The sequence below is a fragment of the Alexandromys fortis genome, unplaced genomic scaffold, assembly GCF_014885135.2.
Source record: "Alexandromys fortis isolate MF-2015 unplaced genomic scaffold, M_Fortis_MF-2015_v1.1 scaffold_113, whole genome shotgun sequence".
Taxonomy (NCBI): Eukaryota; Metazoa; Chordata; class Mammalia; order Rodentia; family Cricetidae; genus Alexandromys; species Alexandromys fortis.
In genome coordinates, this window is record NW_026067988.1 from 5,047,074 (window position 1) to 5,065,901 (window position 18,828).

The window sequence follows — 18,828 nt, forward strand, 5'->3', positions numbered from 1 at the left end:
TCACTCCACAGCCAGGCATGTAACTTGAACTACTCAAGCAGTGGAGACAGGTCCCCAATCCTGCCTACAACCAATAGCAATATTCTCAAATTTAGCTGGGTCTTCTTACTCTTACTCAGAAGTTCACAACTGTACCAACACATCACATGAAAACTTCAATTTATAACAAAAGCATCAGTAAGCACCCATAATACCTACTTTTCCAGGTCTACTGCAGCCCCCAGGAGTCACTTACTGAGGCCTGCTGTGTGCACCTCTCCACCTTTCCTCCTCTGCAGCGCTCTCGGACTCCACCCTACAGTGCATTCCCTGGAGTACCCTGTGAATTTACACAGTTCCTAGGACTAAGTCACACCATAGACTCCTCCTACTGTCCAAAGGTTAGTCGGTATGACTGTCTAAAGAATGTGTATACATTCCATTTTCTAGATCCATTCACATTTCCAAACTGCACAGAACAATTACAGTGCTCAGGAACTAGAATTTCGGATTTTGGGACGTCTCCCCTCAAATATCATCTTTCTCACACTTCCCTATGGCCCTCTCACTTGGCCCTGCCTTGTTAGTCTGCAGTGCTGACCTTAATACTAGACCCAAATGAGACCGGTGTGTCTCTACACTGGAGAAGCAGGGAAGAAGTGAGGCTGTACAGAGAGTGTAAAAAATACATGCAGAACATACCCAAAATATAAATGGCTTTTAAAATTATATTCTTAGGGAAGTGGGAGGAGAAGATGAAATGGAAATTTTGATTGGTATTATTTATGAAGTAATAAAAAAAAGAACAAAAAATTTATATTCTTAGGAGTGATAACAGAAATGCCTAAAGTAGTTCTCACTATACTAAGTAATTTTTGAGGAAAAAATACTTTAGCATATATAGCTTAATATTTATATTTGAGGAAAGTCAAATGGCTGACTACTAATGTGTATCTTATTGGATGCTTAAGTTAATAGAAAGTTAAAGGAAATGAGAAAAAAAAAGTCTTCATTTTGTAACAAGACTGCCTTATTCATCTTATTTTGTTGCTGAGTATTGAACCTAGGGTCTGTTATGTGCTAAGCTTGCATGGCCTCTCCAAGAATGACACCGCAGCATCCAAGATGAAAGTTTTAAGTTAGGGGCTATAAAAAGTATGATTATGACATGTAAGTTGATTAGGAAATGTTTGCATTGTACTATTTGATATGGTTAAGCCAAGTTACCACAGGGCTATGGTGTATAATGTATTTTTAAGCAGTGTACTCTTCTCCAAAGGAAAATTTCCATGGAACCCAAACATATAAAATACATGAAAGAAACTACTGGACGACTGAGCCCTCTGCATCTGGGTACACTTCACCTTGCCCTGGCTTCCCTGTGTTTCGCCTGTTAGGTCCTATCCTTTTCCATCAACCCAAAAAGGAGCTCTGAGAAATGAGACATCCTCCTGAAAACCTTTAGCTTCATTAAAACCTGTTTTAAAGGATTTACAAATCCCCAGAAGCTGGAAAGACGACCTCCATTCTCATTCACTTTAAAGTGACATTTAACTGTAAGCACAAGGAACTTATTTTAAGAATGCAGACTCAATCTTCTACGGTGTGAAGGTCCTTAAATCCTTGTATATACTTTCATTCTGCTTAAGAAAAAAAAATCACAAGAAGCGGTTCTTGCATTACAGAGAAATTTCCAGAGTCAAAAAGCAACTCATCTTTGATGTGTGTTTGGGTGAGGACTGTTTGTTTGATGGCCTTGTACTGAGTGCAAAGAAAAGGCCATGATAAAAGGAAAAGTGCTACACTGGCTTGCTCTCATAGCTCAGAAGTCAATTAGCATTAGGCTTTCCCTGTAGACAGACTATCAGATATGAAGCTAAATGTTAGAAAAGGGAAAGCTCTGTATGTATATAAGAATGTTGTTAGGAGCGCCAAACATGAACAAGCTTTGGGATCTGAAGGAGAGACAGCACAGGAACTGTTTTCAGCAGAAATATCAGGAGGTGCAAGCTTTTAAAATGTTTAATGATACTTTACTCAATATATTTAAAGTACTGTTTCAACACAAAATTAATGAGATAATTTACTCCCCCCTTTAAATTTTGAAATTCATCCCTCTCCCACCCCCACTAACATTACACCTCAATCCACACTTTCTGTGCCTCAAGGACTCAATAGCTGGTCACTCATCAGGGGAAAAATGCAGCCTGACCAAAAACTTTAGCAGAACTAAGAGCTAAACTGAGGAGTTGAGAAGAGTTCCTGAAAAATTCTTATTAATCTTGGAAGTCAACAGAAGAAAATATACTCAAGTTCAGAATAATCTGTAGGATGGTAAATACCCAATGGGAAATTTATCTTGAACTGTCCAAAAATACCAGCACGACGGAATGAAAACAGTAACAAGACAGGTTAATAACGAAAGATGGCAAAAGCATTTCCTTCCAAAAGCACGTTAAGAAATAAGGACTTTGTCAAGAGTGATCACAGACTGGTTTCCTCCTGACTGTGGGCTCTCTCACCAGTGAGGATGATTTTCACACAGCCGTTCTTTCTGAAACTAGTATGAACAAACACTTCTAGATAAACAGCAACAGCTTCCAAATCACATTGCATTAAGCAGTCATGGTGTTTTTCTCTGACTCTTGATGGCACACTGTGAAACATCCCCTCTTTTTAGAATAAACTAAACTGCATGAAGCAACACAAAAGCACTCAGAAATAAGACCTGTTCTCTCATATCTGTAGATCCTAGTTCTACATCTTCAGATTTGAGCATACAACTGCATCAACTGCTAGAAATCAGGAAAGAGAAAAGGGATGAGGTGTGGGTTTAGAATGAGAATGTAGGAAGTACACAGGAAAGCCCCTAACAGGTTCGGTCTTCCTCTCTCTGCCTGCACCTTGTGGATCAGATGTCAAATCTTAGCCATTATTCTACCACCATGCTTACCTGCTGCCATGCCCCCTGCCAGGACTATCATGGACTAAGCTACTGAAACTACAAGCAAGCCCCCAATTAAATGCTTCTTTTTAAAACTTCCTTGGTCATGGTGTCTCTTTACAGCCACAGAACAGTAGCTAAGACAACTGGTATGGAGCAAAGGTTTTCTAGAAGAATTTGTGGGGAAAGGCTGGTAGAAAAGTAACAAGTTAATGTCAACTGAAAGCTGAATTGCATGAAGCTCCGAAAGCTGAGCTTTATTGAACACAAAATTCATCTTTCCTTCCAGGAAAACTACCGCACCGTGTCAGCTTTACCTTTTCACATTAGTTCCGAGCCCGAGGAGGTTGGTAAAACTGCTGTGTTGGCCGAGTGGATCGTCGTGGCTGGCCATCACCTCCTCTACGGAACTCAATGGTGTGGTCATAGGTGCCTTCTTCTTCCTGTTTGCAAAGAATAATGATTTAGTGTGTTTAAAGTAGCTCCAACTTTCCTAAGTTAAACACGGTTTATAGTCTTCCTGTTAATATACCTCCTTAAGCTGTCAACAGAGCGAGGCAAGGGTGAAGGCGAGAGGCAGAGGTATTAGAGGAAACAATGTCCAATATTAGCATGACTATCACGTCAAATGATGAAATGTGAGGAACACGCAGGATATCAAATACAATTTTCTTGAGTATTTGGACTTCTGAATACATTCTGGCTGTTTATTATGGAAAGAGGTCTTGGTAAGACACCAAAAAGGAGCTGAAGAGCCAGAGAACATTCACCAACTATCTAACGTAATTAGATAAAATCTTCAATATTAAGAATCTCACATGTACAGACAGAAAATAATACACTGGAATGGAGGTGGGGTTATGCAATTGAAATAGACAAAAAGCTTCATGCAAGAGAGAGCATAGTAAAGCATTTATTCCGTTGTCCTCCTCACTGTGAGGGTAGATCTACTAACTCAAGGAAGAGCACAAGGAAATTAGGAGACTCTGATTAAAGGGTGAGCAGGGAAGGTATCATTCATTATAGCATCTGAAAAGTACTTAAAGCCAACAAAATAGAGTTAAAAAAAAAAACACACACGGTTTCTTACTGAGTGCTGCCACCCTAAGGATTTTTTTGTACTTTTTAAAAATTAATTCATCTGTGACTTAGGTATTCTATCAAAAGTGGAAAAAAACTGACTCTCAGTTTTATTTATGCAAGAAATAGAATCTATTTTTTACTGAGTAGAGTTTAAATTCCAACTAAATTATCAGAGTACAATAATTTGCATGATTTTGGAAATTTATTCTTTCTCCCTCCTCCTCATAGTTATAAAATCTTTTTTTCCTCAAACTTTTCTTTGAATCTAATAACACAGGGAATTATAAGAAAGCCTGAGCTACAGTCCTTGAATTTTTACACATTGACCTACTGTACTGTTACATGATGGAAACAGAAAGATGCTAAGACGTTCCACCAAAAGAAATCCTATTATTTACAGTGATATTAGGCATGAGCATTCTTCTCATTATTAGACATCCTCCACAGTATTCAAAAGAAAGAACCATATTGTACACTTTTTAGAAAGGATACTGAAGTCTGGGACTACAGATCTAAGACAACTAAGACAGATTTAGTTTGAATTCAAACACTGCTGTTTAAATCTCCATGTCTCTATTTCCATGGAAAGAAATATGCTATAAGCCAAAAATTAATGATCATTTTCAAGGAGAAATATAACACTTCATCTGAAGTTATTCAGTAGCTACTTTTTAGAGAGAAATGTCTGATAAGCTCGCTTTCCCCCAAAGCCCTTTCAAAAGTCAATCTCAAACTCTTTAGGGGTCTCAGATCTGGAACTCGGCACAGCAATTAAAATATAGGAATAAAAGTTTAAAAGTTCCTGGGAAAGGAGAGAGCTATCATTTTATTATTCTGATCACTGTTCTGAATGATGATTACCAAATATTACAGCAAATTTGAAAAGGAGATATACTTAATTTTATGACAAATGACAACACTTAAGGCTTTGCATATTAACTGAAAAGGATGAAAATATATCTGGTACTTTAAAAGAGGAGGTAATTATTGCAGGAATTGGAACAGAATGTTGATTTTTCTCTCTGCCCAGCTGTATAACTGGCTAGAGAACATCTGAAAAGCCCTTGCTTTACAATGAAACACATCATCAGAAGTTGGACACTGCATATACTGAGCAACTGCCTATTAAAATGATACTGCTATGGAAAAGCTTTCTCTTCTGGGCTTAAAAGATTCAGACTATACTCACTAGAGCCAATTAGTGTTATAGAGATGACCAACTATAAAATTTCTTTCACATAATTTGATGTCTTTACAATTTTTTATACAAAGTGGCAGTCAAAAACTGAGATTCTGATAGCTTACTTTTCAATTACTGTCAAAGGTGCAGTCTTTGCTTTCATTAACTTTTAAATTCATTCTGCAGTGCAGCTGAGGGCAAATATTGCTTACATGTAACACCCACTGCAGTCTGCAGGAAGAAAGTTGCCTGCACTCCCATCCACTTCATACAGCACACAGTTCAGTTGAATAGAGGAGGGGTGTTGACCTGTCTTTAATGAATCTCTGTTGTTCTAGCCTATCTTTTCCCTTTAGGTTTTAAAACTCTCTTACAAATGAAAACTCAAAAAATTAATTTCATAGTTAGTGAGCAACTAAAACAACAGTAACAAAAATCTGACACTGCATCAGAGCAAGTAGCATCCTGAAAGACCATCTAGCCCATCCCTATGGATTTGATGGACGTATATCTGTCAACCTAGAAAGATAAAATAATTTTCCACGGCCACAGCGCTCAATATAGGAAGTTCTGGAGGGAACTATTTTGTGTCTGGTTCTCAGCAAAGCTCTTTATAAGGCTTGGAAGAACTTTCATGTGACAGAAACACCCAACGTGATCTTCACCCTTACTTTTGAGACTTCCTACTACTTTTCTCACTTCAATTATGTCATCAAAAATAAAATCTGGTTTCAAAGAATGGCTATTCAAACTGAGTCCTTTTTTCGTGTTTAGATTCACTAGCCCGCTGAACTCTTTCATGAGCAGACCCATTCCCGCATATTCACCCCGCCCACAGACACAAAACTGGTTAGTCTGAAAAGCACAAATCAAATGGTTTTTTGAAGCAAAGCAAAATAACCAACACAAAGATGACAATAACAACTCCAACAATAAAAAGTTGAAAAATTACAACTAAATCTTTTCTGCATATTATCTTGGGCCTCTTGCTCTATTTGGTGAACACATATCCAACTACAGATGTTCCATCTGTAAGTGAGCTGCTCTATGAAACTTCATTATAAACTGGTCACTTGAAACCCACAAGTAACTGTTTGGAACCTGCTTTTATCATATGGTCTCTGTTCCAGGACCACTGGGTGAAATATGGTTAAACCTAAGAACAAGCATCTAAGGGAGAAATTGGGGAGCATGAATATTCGCTAGGAGCTGCACTGTCTTTGTGCACAGTAAAAACAGTGTCACTGGAGTGAACAGACAAGACATAGCAGGGGAAAAGATTTTTACTAAATTATCCACCAGAAAGAGAGAAAGAGTACCTAGAATATAAAGGAATTTAAAAATTAAACACCAAGAAAATAAAAAAAATTAAAAATGAGGCTTGCATGGACCTAAATAGAGTTCTCAAAAGATAAAACACAAACAGCTGATAAACACTTTTTTTTTAAATGCTCAACATCCTCAACCATCAGAGACATGACTTTTATCTTATCCTGGTAAGAATAGCTAAGATCCAAAGAAACAAACAATGGCAAATGCTGTTATGGATGTAGAGAAGCACACTCATCACTACTGGTGGAAGTACAAACTGGTAGAGCCACTATGGAAATCAGTATAGAGAGATACATGCTCAGCCACGTCCATTGCTGCTCTACTCACACAGTTTGAAAACCATACACCCATTAACTGATGAATGAATAAAGAAAATGTCACATATTTACACAATGGCATATTTCTTAGATATTAAGAAAAACAAAACTATGAAATCCATTAGTAAATGGATAGAGCTTGAAACAATCATCCTGAGTGTGATAAGTCAGACTCAGAAAGACAAATATTTCATGTTTTCTCTCAATCATGGATGGTAGCTTTGAATCTTTTAGATACGTGTTTCATTAGGAATACCGACAGAGGTCAGAAAATAAAAAAGGGTCCATGGGCAGAGCAGAAAGACACTAGTATAAAAGCTTTAAAAAAAATGGAGCAGAAAGGGGTAAATTGTGGTGAAGGAGAAGATGGAAAGGTAGAAGAGGGAAATTGGAAAGGATAAGTAATACTAAAGACTTCTGAAAAAAAAAGTCAATCTACTTTACAATTGGAAATCTACTATAAAAGCTTCCTAAAAATATACCTATCCACATACATCTAAGATATTGAAGTAGAGTTGTGATGTAATAGGGGAATAATGGCCCAGAAGAAACCAGCTAATGAATAAAAGCCCAGTGTCAGAAATGAATTACTTCTTTTGAAGTCCTTGGCCAGTGAGATTCCAAAGACCACCAAACACTATAGGCTACTGCCAATCTTCTTGGTTACCCTCCAAAACTTGATGGTAAGATCCTACTGCTGAAGACACCACATATTTGAATCACAGAACATGGAAAAATCATGCTAATAGTTACTGGAAGTTTTTTTTCAATAGATATAATAAATCACATATGAAGTTCAACATACTTAACAATCTTTGAAATTTGGGCTATGTTAAATAATGTTAATGAGTACACATCTCTTGATAATTCATACATAAAAAACTACTTTATAAATGAAGAAAACTACTTTTTAATGCCTGTCTGACCAGGTTATATTTATAGAAATACCCTAATAAGGTTGTATATGAAACATAAGCAATCATTATAAGGATGGAAATGTTTTTATAAAACATTATGCAATTGATTGCAATGCTAGAACTTAAAATACTATAAATGATCTGTTTATATATTAATTATACTAATATTCTATTGTATTAGAACAGCTGAAAGTTGAAACCAAAGATCACTCAGCTTTTATTTCTTGAGGTTCGTGGGTAGTCTCTGGGCCCATGACAGTTGCATGCTATCGGTACCTTATCTCCTACTCTAACATTTGTAGTTCTACAATAGAACACCGAGGCCCATGACAGCCAGAACCACAAATGATAGGGCAAAGTCGTTGTAAAGAATGCTTCCTATGGAAAACTAAGGAGTTATGATTTGCTCAAGCACCTAATTCCCCAAGCCGAACGAGGGCACAAGTCCACTTCACCTTCCTTGCTCCCCTCTGATAGGCTTCCAAACACTGACGCACAGTAACACAGACTTCTATCACTTCAGTACTCTGAAGGGCACCACAGAAACTATGGGCATATTTTATGTTTTATAATATTGTTTCTGATTTAGAGGACAAATGTAATACTCTCTTTTTTCCAAAGGAAATTTTATGTTAATATCAATATTAGACAGGTGGGCTCAGGTTAATAAGGGTGGCTGTGCATATGGGTGAACCTGGCTTTGGAACCTGTGTTAAAAGTATTAATATTACAAACTCAACCCAGTTTGGCCTTGGCATACACTACAGGTGGAGTGTGAGGCTGATATAAGGAAAGTCAGGAACTGTAGCAACATCTCTGGATGTTCATCGAGAAAAGAATCTACACCCTACCAGTTGCTTCATTTGTTAAAAAGAATTCACCTTGTTCAGTGAAGTTGAAAAAAATCCATAGATGCAACAATATATAAAATAGGTATTACAATACAAAACACCAAATATAACAACTGTTATAATAAGACTGATTTAGCTTAGGTTTTAGAATCGGTAGAGAAATAAATACCATTTAAAATGAAATGGGAGGAAATTAATCTCCCTTCTTCCATTTTTATGTACCATATCTGGTACTATTTTATTTAAAGCATAACATTTTAAGGTAGAAGAGAAGGTGGGACATTAACTTAAGAAAAAAAGAAAACTCAGATTTGAAGTCTAAGTACCAAGTAACTGTTACTAAATCTATGACACAATATAATACTGTTTTCCTTCTGAGAAAATGCAGAATCTCAAAAGGACTGTGTACCATTTCACTGAATAATTCTGACTTTTTCTTTTTAAAGACTTTATTTCCTAGTAAAGGCATGGTATAGAACACCTGTAATCCTAACACTGGGAGGTAGAAGCAGGGAATCTAGGCCATTCTCAGCTATGGAGCAAGTAGGAGGCCAGCCTGAACTACTGATGCTTTACTCAATTAACCAAAATAAATGATAGATAGCTAGATCCCAAACAAAAAAAAATCTTATATTTTCTACAATTATTTAAAAATCAATATATCTATAGGGATTCAAGAAAATCATCTGAATACATAGCTAAGGGCTTCTTAATCTAAGACACAATCTAAAGAGAACAACATTTTAACATGGCTTTCTGAGTGACAGCCAAAGCAAATACAGTATTATTAAACACTGTCCTGACTCTTAACACCAGCAGGATTTTCCCTTTACTGCAAAGTAAACTGCTTTGGGCAGTTTAAATACCCATGAAAATTCAACTAGGTATCAAAAGGTATCTTCAATCTTTTCCTGTATCTTCAACAGGAAAAGCAGTTTTTTAAAAGGAGTAGTAAATTTAAATGATAAAGTCACAGGCCCTCTGCCACTCAAAACTATCTCTGCACATAACTGAAATAGACTTGGAGTCTGTTAATTTTGGTGAGTGTGACATTTTTATTTATTTGCAATATGTTTTTATAATAAAGTCTATAAAATTAACAAAAAGAAAAAGGGATTAAATGTTTATTCTGCTCTAGTCTGCCATATTTCATGTTTATTTAATGTTTACAATAATAGTTTGAAATACTTCATCTCACCATTTTCTAAAAGAAACTAAGGATCAGAATGATTTCCACCACAGCATTTAATAGCCATGTTTCAACTATACAATCAACCTGGCAACCACCATCCTACTCATGGCTTCTTTAATTAAATCTGACTGGAATGTATCCTCTATATGAATGAAATCATACAGTCCCATTTGACATAGCATAATTCATTTTTAAAATTATGTCTGCCTGTGTGCAGATATTTGAACATGTGAGTGCAGATCCCCACAGAGTCCAGGTAGTGGGTACCCTGGAGCTGGAAATACAGGTGAGTGTGTGCGTGTGAGCAATTGTTATATACAATTAACTCTTTTTTTTTTTTTGTAGAGTAACAGCAGTAGGAGTTAGCACTCTGCAAGCATTTCTCAAGACCTGAGCATATATCTTAAGTTCCCATGCTGCATGATTGTACAGATGGCTTCAGCACAATGAAAGAATTATCACTTGCAAAAAAAAAAGCATCTCTCTAAATCGCACTGTCTTGGGAGGTTAAGAGGTTACAGACTTCCGAGGAGTCTAAACAGGAAGTGTGCACTGTGCACTACTCTAACAATACGTAGATAAAGGAGAAAATCTGGAGAAAATGAAAGCCAAAGTGATGAGAAAAAAAAAAAAAACTTTCACCAAGTATTTCAGAAGTGCGACAGCTAACCATCCTGAAAACAAAATAAGAAGTGCGACAGCTAGAAACACACATGGCTAATTTCATTTGCATAATTTGTGCTAATAAACTTAAAACTGCGTTAAAACATAAAGATCTATCATTATAACTCATTCTCTCATTTTTTTTCCTTTCTTTGGAGGATAGTCATTCTTATGCATAGAGAGAAGGAAGAAAAAGGAACAAAAAAGGGGAGGAAATTAGCAAAAGGGCATGCGTGAAAATGATCACCAAAAGTTACAGACAGTATCTTATAAAATCTCAGTATTTTGAGATGAAATCAAAATTGAAGTCACATGCCTAACCTCTTCGAACATCTTGCCTTTAGCCTACCCCAAAAAATTTAACAAATACAGCTGGTAAAATAAAGAAAGGAGTTGAAAACAGTGTTTAGGAGTAGAAATATGGTAGTAATGGTAAATGAGAAGAAAATATGTCTACCTATGTCCGTAGAGAAATGTTAGGGTAGATGTTTATAGTTTATGTGTACAAGAACGATGCATTCCAAAATATGTTAGCTGAAGATATACATAATATTTTACATATGTAACATTAAACATATAATTCATACTTTATAGTGAGTTTATTATATGCTCATTATAAAGCGTGTAAATTACGTCAAGTGACAAAATGCTATTTTACTCCCATAATTTATATTACTTTTACAATTTAAAATAGTAGGCTAATGTAACAGAATTAAGATAGTAAAACCAACTCTTTTGTCTGAAATCAGTAATTACCAGATCATAACACCAATCTAGCTTTTATTGTAAAACACTTAGCTCAACGCAATTTCCTTAAGAGGGCAACTGAATCAGACACATATGGTATGCTACAAAGGCTTAAGTACAGATTTGAAAGACTGAGCTAGAAAAACACCACTACCATTTTGTCCAGTTTACAGGGTCACATCTCTGCTTTTAAAACATACTGAAAGTTGAGGTGGACAAGGGAGATTTTTATGGAAAATGCTTCATATCATTACCAATATCATATAACAGAGAGATGAAATAATTTCCTGATGTTTTCACTTCTTTATTAAGAATTAAGGAAGTTAACAGACAGATAAAATAAAAAAAAATGTAACTTTAAAGTAGGTACAACCTCAAGAATCGTGCCAAATTAATGCCCATTTATCCACAACAATGTGTGTGTGTGTGTCACAAACCATAATCATTACTACTGACTGAAACAATAAAAACCTATGTTTAACAACGCCCATCCAGTTAGTTCACTGAGGGTGTGAGAGGTGCACAGGAGCACAGCCAGACTCTGAAGCACAGCCCTTTCCCACAACACAGGGCATCACCACAGGGATGATTTCACAGCAGTGTGCCTTTTCTCCTACAGAAGAGGGCACTTTATGAGTGCGGACTGAGTTTTCTAGCTAGGTCTGTTTCTTCCTCTATATATCAAATGAGACTGTCTAAGACGAAGGATTTTACCTTTCCTCATTCTTTCAATACGAGTCACCTGTCAAATGCCATTATTTCTAGAATTTCTATCACCGTGAATATTTTCTTTTGCATTTCAGTACTGACTTTCTATATGACCTGTACTTGGAATATTATTACAAGTATGACTGGCCTTGAACATAATATGACTGCATATCTCTCATGAAGAAAGTCCTCTCTTCTCCCTGACAATGGATCAATATATTAGGCAGTTGCTTTAAAGCTTTTATCAGTTGCTCAACAGTTTACTCAGTCTGTGCCTGACACTAAATGAAATCCTTACAATGCACTCCCAAATCTAAATCATTACATATTTGGAGAGGATCGTTTTCCAAATGTAAGCACAAAGCTCTACATTAAACACAGCTGATGACTGTGCAGTAGAAATAACCCCTATATTGGCACAATATTCTCACTGGTGTATTATGAATAACTGTGCAACAACAGAAGGTATAGCCACCTGGTAACCTGTTAGCCTTCATTTCTGCAGAGCGGGTGGAAGTTAGAGGACTGCTGTCCAAAAGAGTAACTTCCAGATGGGTAGTTATAATACAGCTGAGCCTTGATAACAGTCTGCAGTGCATTCACAAGCTAACAAGATGTCACAGTATAAGATTAACTCTCACCGCAAGGACAGTACAATAAACAATGAGGTTGGCTGACTCTCTACCCTCTCTGAAACTCCTGCCTGCCCTCGAGAAACACCAGCTAATACTTACAACACTCATTTTCACTTTTGAACTTAAATAACATAAAAACTTGCTTGTGTTTTTGATCTTTTAGGGAAATAAGAAAACTCGGTTGACTCTTTGTAAAAATTAATACTGGTTAAAAGACATCTTATCAGAGAAATTTATCAAAGTATAAGCTTACCACTGTGGTGAACATATATATGATCTCACACACATATGTTTCATTAAACTCACACACAAGTTCTTTGATGAGTATCATTTAATCCTATTCGGAAATCAACTGTAGGATTTCTCTCTGTGGTTTCAGAAAGTGCCAAATCTAAACACCAGTCCCTTAACTTAGTAGTCAAAGATTTTAGACAAGTTAGATATGGCTCAGAGTCTATACCTGCAATTGTTATAGTGTGTCAAGTAGGAATGCTGACATTTACTTTATACCTATTACATTAATTAATGTATAGCAAGAGTTATGCTGGGGGAAGGGAGACCAGAAAGTGCTCTAATGGCAACCATATTAAACAGAAGAAGTTTTAGCCTCACATCTTAACCACTTCGATACATTTAGTTCACTAAATTAACTGTTTATCATTGTTCTACTGTACGTATTTTAACTCATTATGCTTACGTTTATACATTTTCCCACTTGATTAAAACTGCTAAATATGTAAACAGTTTTCTTTAGTGTCTTTCTTACTAAAAGAAATTTTCTTGGTCATTTTTGACAGATAACTAAAGAGAGAATAAGGTATCATAAAGATTTTTTTTCAAGATTAAAAAAAGACAAAGTTATTTCCTTCAACTTAAAAGAATGAAAATTAGCATCCGCCCTCTCCTGGTACAAGGCAAATACATTCTGCTGCCACTTGCTTTTTAAGGTTTACAGAAATTGAAGAAGCACGCTTTAACCACCTATAACTCCACATCCAAAAATGTCTGAGATGTTCAACACAAGTTGGGAGATCTTATTATATAGTTTGGTTCATCATCTTATGCAAAGAACTAAAATAAAAATCTTTTTATTAAACACATTATGTTCTTGTTATCATCTAAAAATGAGAACATTTCCCCCTTGTCATCCAGCTATGCCAGACCAATGAAAGCATGAACATGTTAAGAAAGTGTGAAGTCTCTCAATTCCCTTGGATTTCACCTAAAAGTATAAAGATAAACCAACCAACTTTATTTGTGTGGGTGTTTTGTTTTGTCTGTATGTATGTATGTATTATGTGTACCACACATGTGTAGGCCAGAAGAACTGGCATTACAGTTGTTGTGAGCTAGCATAGAGCTTTGTGAGTTAAACCTGGGTCCTCTGAAAGAGCAGCTAGTGATATGAACCATCGAGCCATCTCTCCAGCCTGCAACCATTGGGGGGGGGGAGGTTTCATTTCATCTATAAACAAAGATCTTTTTCCCTTGTACAATTTGGAACTCTCCTCAAAAGATCACAAGTTACATGTATTAAAAAGTATAGTAAATAGGTAGAAATGGTAATACATGCTTGTAATCCCAGCACCTAGAAGGCAGAGGCAGGAGGATCAAGAAGTCAAGGCCATCCATAGCTACAGAGCAAGTTTGAGGCTACTCTGGGTTATGTGAGACTCTGCCTCAAAATAATTAAGTAAATATAAAAAAGAATTATTAAAAGCATAGCAAATAGGTCAAGTGGATGGAAAGGAAGGAACAGGCAGCTCTTGATGATGGCATCTAAAACACAAGGCAATTTGCTAGAAGAAGGAAAACAATAACCAGGAGAAATCAGAGACTAGAGAGTTTGTGGTATTCCAACAATTCATAACCCTTTTCAGAGTATAAAATCCATGACTCAAATTTCACTTTTATTATCTCTGAAGAAGAACATATTAGTCTTAAAAGCTACACTAAAGATTTAGGAACAACAACATAAAAAAAAAAAAGCTTGTTCAGGGTTCAACACTAATTTGTTCAAACTCAGGTATGGGCAACAATCCTGCCACTGTCAAAGGGCAAGTACACTTCCTGCATGAGTGGCTGAAAACATCATGCTGAAGCAAAAGCAGAAGCCACCCACTTAGGAAAGCTACAGCAAACTGCAGGGTTTCTGAGGCATATAGGAAAACAGTTTATAAAGATGAACTTTATAACTTTTGTGGCCAAAGTCATATTAAGTCAAAGGACTATGTGCTACAAGAAAAATTAATTTGCTTTAAAAGATTTGTGAATTTTAGACATACATTTTAGAAGTTCATGAAGATCTTCATTTTATTAGTAACATTGAAACAGAAGAGTTTAATAGGATAAGATGTTGTTTGGTTTTCCTCCAAGAGAAGTTTAGGACAGAGACCCAGCTCCTACCTCTAGTCAGTAGCTGCTACTGCAGTTTAGATCATCAGACCCCCTCATACAGGAGGTCAACGTTAGAAAGACTGTTTCTTTCCAAGCCTTAAAGGAAAACAAAAAGAGGAACAGAAAGTGATCAAGAATCCACAGAGCAGGCATTTGGAACTGAGTAGATGTTCAGCGAGCCGTTTCTATGCAGCTCACCAAAATCTTGAGTTTATTATTATTGCTATTTTTCAGAAGAAAACATAACTGAGATTTTTGCACAGGCTGTGGTAGATTATCAAATTCATGTTTTTTTCATCTACTGCAGTGGATGAATACGCTAGAAGAGATTAGGCGAATCTCATAAATTCTAGGAAGCTTTATATAAGTATAAACCTCACATTTTAAATAGACATAGCATGTGGATGCTAAATTTCTTCTTACAGAGCACAAACCACCCCAAGTTATCTACACTGAACACAATCTATTTTCACTAAACTAAGATACCCTGAAATATCAACGTTATCCATTGCAGCTATGGCATCTAAATGAATTAGCCTAAGAGCTAATTCCTTAAAGTGAGATATTGTTATTAGTTCCTAAATGTAATGTTCTATTCTTTGCAATATTAGATAAAGCACAATCACTTTTTCTTTTATTAGTTTGAACCGAATTAGTCTATTGTTTTATCCTAGTGACTTCAGAGATTACGAACCCAACACTTAAATGCCAAACTAGCTCTTATTTTGCATTTTATACAAAATTATTTTTACAATCTCCCATTAATAACCAACACAGTACCGAAGAGAGAGGAAGAACTTGAGAAGTACCATGTCCACTTTTCTTCCAGTGAAAAACGAGCATTGAGGCAGTGTTTTCACAGAAACAAGTCATACCAGCTTATCAAACATACTAATTTTATTACAAATTTCTTCCAAGATAAAAGTTTTTCTCTTCTTTGGTATCTGCTGAGATAGAGTCTAACTCCTTCAAGAACGTGACTACTAGAAAAAAAAAATCAAGTAGTCAAATTCACCAAAGAAAGAATCTTCACAACGAATTGTTTGTTTACGATTATAGATTCTAAGATATTTACCTCCAGAAGTCTGGATGAACACAAACACTTCTCCACTGTATACTTAACCAGCAAGCTCCTCAATTTACTCAAGAAAGTGCTACCCTGGTACATCTTGAGTAAGAGAGGTTCATCAGCTTTGTAATTTAAAAATTCCCATATTTCATATTTAAAAAGTTTTAAAACATTCAATACCATGGTCTTTGAGACAAGCTGTTTTTCTAAGTTGTCTGGCCATAATGTAAGATTATAACTTACATTATATTTCAACCTGTGGACCATGATCGCTTTCATATGGGTTGCATATCAGATATCCCACATATCAGATATTTATATTATGATTCATAACAGTAGCAATACTATAGTTATGAAGTAGCAATGAAATAATTCTATGGTTGGGGGTCCCCACGACATGAGCAACTGTATGAAAGGGTGAGAACCACTGCTACAAGTTCTCACGTTCTCTTCATGAAAGAGTCAGTAATAAGCAGACAAGTCAACAGTTTAGGTTATACCTCATAAGATTAAAGGTTTTCTGTTTTGTCTTGTTTGTTTGTTTACTGCTATTGATTTTGACATGGGTTTTATATGTTACCTAGGCTGATCTCAAACTACTAAGCTCAGCTTTCTTAGTGGAGGGAGTTGGCATGTATTACCATACCCAGCTACAGAGTAGTTTTTAAAAGTAATTTCCTATCTTATTTTCTTGCTCCTTTAACTGAAATATCTCCCCTGCAAAAGAACAATAAGTATAGCAAACAACAGAATTTAAAGCAGCACTCCCCCACTCAACACAAGGCACACACACTCACGGACACACAGACATGGACACGGACATTTAACATTTGCTATTGAATGTGTTAATATCTGGCATCCAGATGAGCTCAAAAAGCTACTGTACGGGCTGTAAGATGGCTCAGGTTGGGAGTACTGGCTGCTCTTTTAGAGTGCCCTGCTTTGATTCCTAGCACTCAAATGGCGGCTCACAGCCCTCTGTAACTCCAGTTCCCGGGGATTTGATGCTCTTGTCTCTCTTCCTCAAGCCAATTCATACAGGTAGTGAACAAACATACATAGAGGCAAAAGACTTATACACATAAAATAAAATCTTAGAAACGGATCCTGAAAGATGTTAATGTTATATTAATAGTACTAGAAAATTCTAGAAAACTATTTCTAGAGGCATTTTCTAAAAACTGAATTGTTGCTTTGGGCAACAATCTGCTCATTAGGCTGGAGAGACTTTTAGAAGAGCCCCAGCGAGAACGTCCACTGGAAAGTGGAGGAGTGGCAGCAGGCTAGCTTAAGCGCAATAAACACAGAAAGGTTGTCTTGTCCATGTATCAAGTGTACTTCAGGAAGGCATGGGAAAAAAAATAAACTGAGGGATGAACTGTCACAGAAGAATTCTTGTTCAGCTTGTTTGCTTTGACTTTTCCAAATGAAGACATAATGGAAAATTATAGGAAGTTTGTAAGACAGAATATACATACACAGCAGTTACGTGTAACTTCATTACTTTAAAACAACTGTTGATATATTTTCATTCAGGCCTGTAAATTGTTAACATTTATCACAGATTTCATTGTGATGTTTTTTTGTCAGATAATAATTCAGCATTTTTTACTGTCAGACAAACAGCTTTCAGTTTCTTGCTGTATGGTGCTGCAATTCCATTACTGATTCCTTGGCGACATCAGCAAGGACAGAATGACTGGCTTTAAATTTGAGTACTCTGTTATCTTGGGGTGGGGGTGGTCAAAAAAGATCTTATCAATTTATACAGCCTTCAGCGCTGTATCAGCATTCCTACTTAATGGTATCCTTGACACCCTGAGTGTCATTAAAATTTTTCCATTGATTGATAAATTTAAACTGTGCTGTTTATTGTTTCAATCTGCATTTGTAACTGAGTCTTAGTTCTAAGAGATGGCACTGCTACTTCAGCAAGAAACCATATGAAGTGTAAGTCAATGGTTCAAGGCTTAAAAAAAGCAAAATTTTAATAAAATTAATCTAATAATGATATGAGTGTTACTGTGCTGCATGGCAATCAGGCATTAATGGCAGGCAGTCCATGGGAAATGGCTACTGTTATTCATAGTGCCAGACTATGCATTCTTAGACTGTGGGAAAAGGTCAACCAAACAGAGCATCACGCTTTCCTTAAACCTAAAGGGATCACTTGGTCTGAAGCCAGGTGTGTGATCAAGAAAGCATATCATATTCCTCAGTTCCATTCACCCTTCATAACCGAAATCCCAGAAAGGCAAGCATTATCAATTAAGTTGGTGGAGGGTAAACCAGCACTTTCCGAAAAAAGGAAGCTGAACCATGTTGTCCTAAAAGGGCTGACCAAAGACACAGGCATCACACTTCTTGAATTTCCTTAGGTCAGGGATCTAGGTTGCCAGTGAGACCTCTGAGGAGCACAGAACATACAGGGGAAGAAGATTTGCTTCAGTTTTCCCAGTCAATCTGCCTAGTAACAAAAGAGGTGGGAACAGGATTAGAAGGTCTTCCTTCCTTCTACCTAGATCCTTCTCCTCAAGGCTGTCTCAATTTTCATGCACTAGATTTACTCTGAGTTCTTAAGCATGCAGTTCAGAGATGATTAAAGGGAAGTGAAAGTAGGGTGAGAAGACAGTGTCCCACAGTCCAGCGTGAAGATTAGTCCACTTAGTTTTACACTCTGAGAAGCATGCAGAGGGCAGGAACAATGGTTCCGATACAGAGAGTGCAGGGTGAGAAGCAAAAGTAGTGAAGTCGTCTGGACTGCTTCAAGAAGGCACAAGTCAGAACACAAGACTTCAGAGGAATAGGGAGGAA

At 36.5% G+C, this 18,828-nt stretch overlaps 1 protein-coding gene across 4 annotated transcripts in view; it reads right to left on the minus strand.

The window, feature by feature from the left end:
* Tdrd3 (tudor domain containing 3) overlaps positions 1-18,828 on the minus strand; it is a 135,814-nt gene that overhangs the window by 1,799 nt on the left and 115,187 nt on the right. For 3 of the 4 annotated variants that reach the window (XM_050159518.1, XM_050159517.1, XR_007594859.1), the window contains one exon: positions 3,241-3,366. In XM_050159518.1, coding sequence (XP_050015475.1) covers positions 3,250-3,366 — 117 coding nt within the window. In that variant the 3' untranslated portion in view covers positions 3,241-3,249. Of the gene's footprint in view, positions 1-3,240; positions 3,367-15,070; positions 18,482-18,828 lie in introns of those variants that run through there. The other variant, XR_007594858.1, reaches the window with a different exon arrangement.